The sequence below is a fragment of the Orycteropus afer genome, unplaced genomic scaffold, assembly GCF_000298275.1.
Source record: "Orycteropus afer afer isolate SDZICR_OR568_19922 unplaced genomic scaffold, OryAfe1.0 scaffold00026, whole genome shotgun sequence".
Taxonomy (NCBI): Eukaryota; Metazoa; Chordata; class Mammalia; order Tubulidentata; family Orycteropodidae; genus Orycteropus; species Orycteropus afer.
In genome coordinates, this window is record NW_006921613.1 from 7,851,112 (window position 1) to 7,860,550 (window position 9,439).

At 41.3% G+C, this 9,439-nt stretch overlaps 1 protein-coding gene across 1 annotated transcript in view; it reads left to right on the forward strand.

Moving 5' to 3' along the window:
* Positions 1-9,439, forward strand: part of SPPL2A (signal peptide peptidase like 2A) — a 117,691-nt gene that overhangs the window by 34,015 nt on the left and 74,237 nt on the right. The window contains exon 2 of the mRNA XM_042783692.1: positions 8,401-8,483. Coding sequence (XP_042639626.1) covers positions 8,401-8,483 — 83 coding nt within the window. The remainder of the gene's footprint in view (positions 1-8,400; positions 8,484-9,439) is intronic.

The following is a 9,439-nucleotide window of genomic DNA, read 5'->3' on the forward strand; positions in this document are numbered from 1 at the left end:
CAGGGGTCCAAGATTATCTTCTGTGTCTGTGTTAATTGGTTTCCCTTTTCTTTGTTGAAGAGGGTCTGTGCAATCCTTCTGCCTAGTCCACCATCTTGCCCCGCCTCCCTCTAGCTACAGGTTTTGCCAAGTGCTTGTGCTGGTATTATGTCTTCCTTAAAACGTTTGGTAAAACTCAACATTGAAGCCGTGCAGGTCTGAAGTTTTCATTGTGGAAAAGTATTTAACAGCAAGTCTAATTTTTTAAATATATAATATGAATATCCCTAACATCTATTTTTCTTTAGTAGTTTGTGTCTTTTAAGAAGTTTCTCTGTTTCACTTAGTTGTCAAATTTATTGGCATAAACTAGTCCACAATATTTTCTTATCATCCTTTTAATATCTTTAGATACAAAGTAATAGCCCTTCTCTCATTCCTTACTGAACAAATAATTTCTTTTAAAAGGATCAGCACAAAGCTGTTCCCTGTAAGGTAGAAGTTAAAGATGTCCCAAATGTCCAACTTTTCAACATCTCTAACATCAACTACTACTCCTCCCCTGAGTACTCTCCTTCCTGTCTTCTCACTGCCATTGAGTCAGATATAACTCATAGCAAACTTTCCTTGGGTTTCTGAGGCAGTATCACTATGGAAGTAGTGCCCAACCTTCCTTCCAAGGAGTGGCTGCTGGATTTGAACCACCAGCCTTCTGGTTAGCAGTCAAATACCTTAGGCACAAAGCCACCAGAGCTGCCTGTCTTAGGATCTCTTAACTCCTTACAGCATTTCACAGAACTCCCAAACCACCAAGGAAATGACACATGTAGTTGTGGAGGCTGGCATGTCCTAAATCCCTGGATCAGGTATCAGTCTGGAGAATTGTCTTTACTCATGCAGTTGCAGGCATGGACAAACCCAAATTGGCAGGTCAAATGATAGGCTGCTGGCTCCTAAGGGTGTGGAAGCTGATGATTTAGGTCAGATAATAGGCTGCTGGCTCAAGTCCCAAGAACCAGCAGTCAGATGATGACAAACCAGATGCAGAATCTAGTGCAAGAGAGAGAATTTAGCCAGAGCATTCATGTCCATTAGATGTGAATCATACACTCAAGGAGACTAAGAATGGTGACTTGAGTCACACCCTCTAGTATGGTGGTGATTCAAGATATATCTAATCCTAACGCTGCCTCATTAACATTATAGACAACTCACTCCAAAATGGGACCATAACCGTAGGCATAGAGGCGAGGATTTATAATGCATCACAAAATGGTCATATTAAGTCATCAACTATGGTCATATTAAGTCATCAACTATGGTCGTATTAAGTAATTCACTGCATTGCACATCTATTGATAATTTATCTCGTCTCTTTTTTTTTTTCCTGATCAATTTGGCTAGAGTATTTCCACTTCTTTCCAGCTCCAAAAAAAATCTTTTAGTTTCACCAATTTCTCTATTGCTTTTTGTTTCCTATTTTGTTCGTTTCTGCTCACATTTTTATTGTTTCATTTTTTCTGCTTACTTTGGGTTTAATTTGCTCTTCTTTTCTAATTTCTTAAGGTAGAAGCTTAGGTCATTGATTTTTAAACATTTCTACCTTTCCAGTATAAATTTTCAATGCTACAAATTTCTTTGTGAACACTTTCTTAAAAATTTTTTTAGATCTATCGCACAATTTTTGATACATTATTTGCGTTATCTTTCAGTTCAAAATATTTTTTAGTTCCCTATGATTTCTTCTTCAATTCATGGGTTATTTAGAAGTGTGTGTTTATTTTCTAATTATGTGAGGATTTTCCAGATGTCTTTCTGCTACTGATTTCTAATTTAATTCTGATGTGGTCAAAGAACATACTTTGTATGATTTGAAACATTTTAATTGATTAAGACTTGCTTTATGGACACTTTATCTTGGCAAAGTTTCCACGTACACTAGAAACAAATGTGTATTGTACAGTTGTCAGGTGAAGTGTTCTCTAAATGCCAGTTAAGTCAAGTCGGTGATAGTGTTGATCAAATCTTCTGTATCCTTACTGATTTTGTGTCTACTTGTTGCTCAGAGAAGGCACTCTAGTGGTGCAGTGGTTAAAACATTTGGCTGCTAACCAAAAGATCAGCAGTTTGAACTCACCAGCTGCTCCACAGGAGAAAGATGAGGCAGTCTGCTTCCATAACTATTTACAGTTTTGGAAACTCTATGGAGCAATTCAACTTACCCAACAGGTTTGCTATGTGTCAGAATTGACTTGATGGCAGTGGCTGTTATTAAGAGAAGCAGGTATTGAAATCTTTAATAATCACGGATTTATCTATTTCTCCTTTGAATTCTATCAGTGTTGGTGCATAAGGATTTTTTTTAAGCTTCTCAGTTGATTCTACTGTGCAGTACAATGAAGGAACATAGCTCTAAACCAGTCGTTTTCAGTCTTCAGTATGTATCAGAATCACTTGGAGACTTGTTAAAGCACATATTGCTGGGCCCTACTCCCTAGGAGGTCTGCGGTGGGGCCCAAGAATTTGCATTTCTAACAATTCCCAGGTGATGCTGATACTGAGGATCCAGGACCACAACCTAACAATCACTGACTAAGCCAATGTTTCTCAACCCTGGCTGCATGTTGGAATCACCTAGGGAGCTTTAAAAATCCTGAAGCACCGGCCCTATCCACAGCAATTAAATTTAGGGTCTTTGTTGGGAGAGCAGGAGTAGTGGCCCCCAGTATTCTTTAAAGCTCCCCTATGTGGTTTCAGGAGCCATGGGTGACACAGATGATTAAGTGTTTATTTACTAGCTAAGACATTGGTGGTTCAAACCCACCCAGAGGCACCTCAGAAGACAGGGCTGGTGATCTGCTTCCAAAAGGTCACAGCCTTGAAAACCCTATTGTTGTTGTTGTGTGCCCTCGAGTTGGACTCAACTCATAGCGACCCCTCCTTGGGTTTTTGAGGCAGTATCACTACAGAAGTAGATTGTCCCATCTTCCTTCCGAGGAGTGGCTGGTGGGTTTGAACCGCCAGGCTTCTGATTTAGCAGGCAAGTGCCTTATGCTACCAGAGCTCCTTGAAAACCCTATAGAGCAGTTCTACTCTGCACACAATGGGGTGGTCATGACTTGCAATCAAATCCATGGCAACTAACAACATCTGATTTAATAAGTAGCCAAGATTGAGAATGGTTGCTCTATGCTAAAGTTATTATACTGATTGCCTAAGAAAGTCTTTTGGCTCAATACAATACTTATCTCTGTCCCTGGGCAAAAAAACACTGTGCAGTACTTGCAAACAACAGGTAGTATGAATGAGTTATTGCATAGGGGCTAGGGACTAGGTTTCAGTCCAGCTTATCTGTTGTCAACTCGTGGTTCCTTCTTTTGTAAAATGGAGCCAATATTTCTTGCCTACTTCTTAGAATATAGAATAGATCTGGTAATAAATAATATTCTGTCTTTTATCATTGGGGAAAAAAGAACTTCTATTTTAAAATATATTTATATTAAAACTGTCACCTAATCATATTTACTTTCTATAATTTGGCTTTTTATTTATAATTTATTTGGAGAAGAGAAATAATTAACTAAAAAAAATTCAGGTGCCCTTTAGTCTACCTGATATATGCTGGGAAATTCATGTGTAATTCACATAGATTCCAAATAATCTTTGGCAGCCTTTCCAACAGTAAAGCCATTAAACAAGAAACTTTTCACCTTCTGTGAAATCTTCACTGCATCCTGCTTTGATCAAAGTGAAAACATTCTGGCAGAATTATGACAAGCAATTGGGACACTTTGAACTACAATATGACACTGCCTTCTATTTTTATCACTCTTTTTCTCTTCCTCCTCCTTTTACAATTTTCAGAAAAATTTTACGTACATTTCAAATCATGCAATTTTTTAATGGTTACAAAAGGTGGGAGGGAGGGAGTAGAAGAGTAGTTTTTGTTTGAGGGGGCAAGAAATTTATGTAAATAACGGTGAAATATTTTGGAAAGGGTAGTGATAATGCTGGTACCACATTGTGAGGATAAAGATTTTTGCCTTGTTAAGCTTCACTCTGTATTGTTAAAACAAGACTCCATATTTTTAGTTAAGATGCCATTTCTTTAAAGCCTGACTTCAGTCTTGTGTTATCTGTCATCTGTCTCTCATTGGTGCACCTCCTAAATAAACTTTCTTCTTCTCCCTGAGGTCTGGTGTGGACTCCTGGCTGTGCCGCTCCAGGGCTGGACCCCAGCACTTTTGGGGTAACAGCATGAAAAGCGTAATCAGTGTTATTGAATTGTAAATGTGGAAGTTGTTGTATTAGTGAATGTTTTGGTGTATATTTTTTCACCACAATAATAAAAAAAAAAATCTCACAAATCATGTAGTATTTACAACTGTCCTGTGAAATGGGCAGGCCAAGTATTACTACTGGTCACATTTCTCATAAACCAAAAGAAACCAAACTCACTGCCATTGAGTCATTTCTGACTCATAGTGCCCCCATTTGGGTTTCTGAGGCTGTAAATCTTTATGGAAATAGATCACAATCCCCCTCTTCCTTCCCTGGACCGGCTAGTGGGTTTGAACCACTAACCTTCCAGTTAGCAGTCAAGTGCCTTATCACTATGCCACCAGAGGTCTACAGAATAAAACTGGTACTATACCATCCTCACAATCCCTGCTACATGTGACCCCATCATTGTAGCCACTGTGCCAATCCATCTCATTGAGGGTCTTCCCCTTCTTCACTGACCCTCTTTTTTACCAAACATAATATCCTTTTCCAGGGAATGGTCCCTTCTGACAATATGACCAAAGTTGGTTAGACAAAGTCTGGCCATTCTCATTTCCAAGGAGCATTCCAGCTGCATTTTTTTGGAGAACAGATTTGTTAGTTCTTCTGGTAGCCCATGGTACTTCCAGTATTCTTCACCAATACCACAACTCAAAAGCATCAACTCTTCTTCAGACTTTCTTATTCATTGTCCAGTTTTCACATGCATATGAGGCAACTGAAAATACCTTGGCTTAGATTAGGTGTGCTTTAGTCATCAAAGAGACATGTTTGCTCTTTAGCATTTTAAAGAGGTGTAGTGCACCAGATTTGCCCTGTGCAATATGATGACGTCTGATTTCTTGACTGCTACTTCCATTGGTGTTGATTGTGGATCCAAATAACATGAAATCTTTGACAACTTCAATCTTTTCTCCATTTATTGTGATGCTACTTATTGGTCCAGTTGTCAGGATTTTCATTTTCCTTAACTTCAATCTTTTCTCCATTTATTGTGATGCTACTTATTGGTCCAGTTGTCAGGATTTCCATTTTCCTTAAACTGAAGTATAATCCATATTGCAAACTGTAGTCTTTTAATTTTCATTAGTAAGATCTTCAAGTCATCTTCACTTTCAGCAAGCAAGGTTGTGTTGTCTGCATATCGCAGGTTGTTAATGAGTCTTCCTCCAATCCTGATGCTGTGTTCTTCTTCATGTAGTCCAGCTTCTTGGATTATTTGCTCCTTATAAAGATCCAGTAAGTATGGTGAAAGGACACAACCCTGATTTTAAACCATGCCGTATCCCCTTGTTCTGGTTGAACGACAGCCTCCTGGTCCACGTACAAGTTCCTCATGAGCACAGTTAAGTGTTCTGGAATTCCCATCCTTCTCAATATTATCCATAATTTGTTATGATCCACACAGTCAAATGCCTTTGCATAGTCAATAAAATAAAAGTAAATATCTTTCTGGTATTCTTTGTTTTCAGCCAAGATCCCTCTGACATCAGCAATGATATCCCTCATTCCACGTCCTCTTCTGAATCCAGCTTGCATTTCTGAAAGCTCTGTCAATATGTTGCTGCAACTGTTTTTTAATCATCTTCAGCAAAATTTTGCTTGCATGTGACATTAATGATATTGTTCAATAATTTCCACATTCTGTTGGATCACCTTGCTTTGGAATGGGTATAAATATGGATCTCTTCCAGTTAATTGGCCAAGTAGTTGTTTTCCAAATTTCTTGGTGTAGAGAGAGGAGTAAGTACCTCCAGCACAGCATCATTTGTTGAAACATCTCAGTGTGTATTCGTCAATTCCTAATTGGTTTTTCACCAATTAATAAAAGTGTAGCTTCAACTTCTGCCTTCAATACCACGGATTTTGATCATATACTACCTCCTGAAATAGCTGAACATCGACCAATTCTTTTTGGTACAGTGACTCTGTGTATTCCTTCCATCTTCTTTAGATGTTTCCAACATCATTCAATATTTTGCCCATAGAATCTTTCAATATTGCAACTCTAAGCTTGAATTTTTTCTTCCATTCCTTCAGCTTGAGAAATGCCGAACGTGTTCTTCCCTTTCGGTTTTCTAACTTCTAGCTTATGTTACTGTATTTGTCCAACAGTTCTCCTGGCCTCTACCCTTGCCCTATTTTCGTCCATCTGCCACTCTGTCAGCCACTACAGAGAACTTTCTAAAACATAAATTATACGCCAATTTTCTACTTACTCATTTGCCCTCCACCACTGACAAAATGTAACCAAAAGTCACAAGCAGGCTCTCCCAATCTATTTGTGATTTGGTCTGTGCTCACTTCTCTCACATCTTTCACCACTTGTAACTTCAGCCAAGCCCAAGTTTTGCAGATCCTCCAGTGTCACCTTTGACGTTGACACTAATGTTCACTCTTCCTGGAAATCTCCCCCTTTCCCTGCCCTTTGCCTGGCTAAAATTAACTCACCCTTCTATACTCAGCTCAGGCTGGAATTTTTCCTGGCACTCCTTTTATACGCCCCTTTGATATGCCCAAAGCATCTTGTGCAAACAAGAGTCATCATTCACCCTCAACTGTGTTCGCATTCAAATTTGTGTCTCTCACTAAACTGTGAGTGACAGGAGGGCAGGGACTGCATTTTATTCAGTGTCTAGTATTAAGTACTCATTCATCCAACATATATTGAAGGATCCACTATATACCAAATATTGTCCTAGGCTTAAGGGATATAAACCAAAAAAGCCAAACTCCCTGCTGAGGAGTGGATTCGACTCATAGTGACCCCTCCTTGGGTTCCCGAGGCAGTATCTCTAGCAAGTAGATTGCCCAACCTTCCTTCCAAGGAGTGGCTGGTGGGTTTGAACCACCAGCCTTCTGGTTAGTAGTTAAATGCCTTAGGCACTACACCACCAGCGCTCCCTTAAGGGATATAGCAGTGGACAAAGCAAAGATACTCCTTGCTATGAAGTGGGAAATGCATAAGAAATAAAGAATAATTGAACAGATAAATAAGCAAGAAAATGTTGTTGTTATGTGCTGTCAAGTCAGACCCGACTCATAGAGACCCCTCCTTGGGTTTCCTGAGGCAGTATCACTAAGAAGTAGGATTGCCCAACCTTCCTTCCAAGGAGTGGCTGGTGGGTTTGAACCACCAGCCTTCTGGTTGGCAGTCAAGTGCCTTAGGCACTATGCTACCAGAGCTCCTAAGCAAGAAAATAGAAGATGAAAAAGATAAATAAGCACTACGCAGAAAATGAAAGCAAATTATGTGATATGAAAGTGACTGGGTGGCTACTTAGGTTGGATATGTCAGAAAATTCTCTCTGGGGAAGGGATATTTAAGGTGGTAAGTGACTGCCAACACCCAGGCATTCTAAGTTTCAGAGAGAAAAATATTCCAGCAGAGAGGACTACCAGTGCAGTGAAAGACTAAAGAAGACTCAGGTGGCTTAAAACGTGGGAAAATTGTCAGGACAGGTCAGAGAGAAGCCAGGGGCCAAATTAACTAGACTCTGCCGGCCAGAGTAGAGGTTTGATTTTGTTCTAAGTGTGATGGCAAGTAACATCAACTGATTTGTTTTCAAAAGATCATTCTAGGACTGATGTGTGGATAATGAGACTGTCAGGAACGAAAACAGAAACCAGTTTGGAGGAAATTTGGGGGTCTAGACAGAGCAGTTTTGGAGAAACTGGGCCGATGTGTTTGCATGTGTGAGTGGATAGGATATACTGATTGATGCGCAGGTGAATTATGAATGACGCGCCGATTTTTGGCTCGAGCGTCTGAGTAGTTACTGGAAAACCCAGCAGGTGCTCAACGACATGAGGAGGGGGGGTTGGAAAAGTCCCTTCTCTTCTCCCGGCTCCGGCAAGAGTTAAGGTCAGGCAGCTGTTAAGCGCCACGCCCAGAGAGTACTCCGCTCCCTCTCCCCTCCCGGAGGCAGAGAGAACTCAGCTGCCGACGCGGGCCGACCCGGGACTCCCCGTCCCCAGCTCGGGGGTTTCCGCGTCTTCCGGGTGGGGCCGGAAGAGGAAGTCGGCGGTGTGGTGGCGGCCCCGGCGGATCCCAGCTGCTCGCCTGTGTGTGGCCGGACCGCAGAAGTAGCGCAGCGGCGGCACAGCGAGCCCCTACCTCCCCACCCCCGCGCTGAGCCGAGCCGCGCCGCCGGACACCCACCAGTCCGATGGGGTCGCAGTCTGTGATGGCCCTACTCTGGGTCTTCCTGCTACCGCTGGTAAGGAGGGCGGGCGGGCACTCGGGCCTCCCCGGGGCGGGGCCGAGTCTGGGGTTCCCCTCCCCTTTTAGCGCCGGGCCTCCGAGTACTCCCTTTTGCCTCGCCTGTGCCCCCGCCAACGCTGCCAGCTCTGTTTTTCCGTTTTCATTGCCCTTTCATCTTTCCTTCCAACCTCTTCTTTTTAACTCTTCACCCCAGTCTGCCTACCCCCCAACTCCAGCCTTTTGGAGTCCCGCTACATTTACCGTAGTGTTGCTCTTAACAGTTGTCACCGTTTCGGGCAGTTTTACAATTGACCTCCAAGTTTCATCGTCTGTCTTTTCTTACTACTTCTTAATCTCTTGACCCTGGGAAATAAAGAAAGAAAAGGATACTTGGCTCCAGGGTGTTTAGCGGTTCCAACATTGAACTTTAGTTTAATTGCTCGGATAGAAATATTTCGTGCCCCTCGGCAGTTCCTGCTTTGCCTTGGGGTTTTTAAGTCATTTGATTCAACTCAGAGGTTTTTTGGTCATAGTAATAGTTTCTTAAAAGAACACATTGAAATGAAATGCCTTTAGTGGTGTCCGTTTTTTGCTTAAAGAGGAAGGAGTCCTTTGTTTCTCTAATTACAGAAGGAAAGTAATGATTAAAAAAAAAAAAAGCCTCAAGTAATTGGCGCTTCAGTGGGTGGCTAGGACGCCAGTGTTCAATATTTTCAGTTTTTGTTTCTAGTGACTTTCACTTATGAAGTTTCATAGTGGAAACTTTTTTGAACATTGTTTATACAAAAGGTACTGTATGGTGTATTCCAGTAGAATGTGGAGCTTCTCAGATTTAATTGTGCTTACTTTCCAGTTTAAAGCCTTACCATTGTGGATACATTCAGTATGAAACTAACTTGTATTAAGAAACCAAAATAGAGATCAAAAGGGTTAAATGCCTTTGGTACATTAATGACTTTGCTAGGCACCATT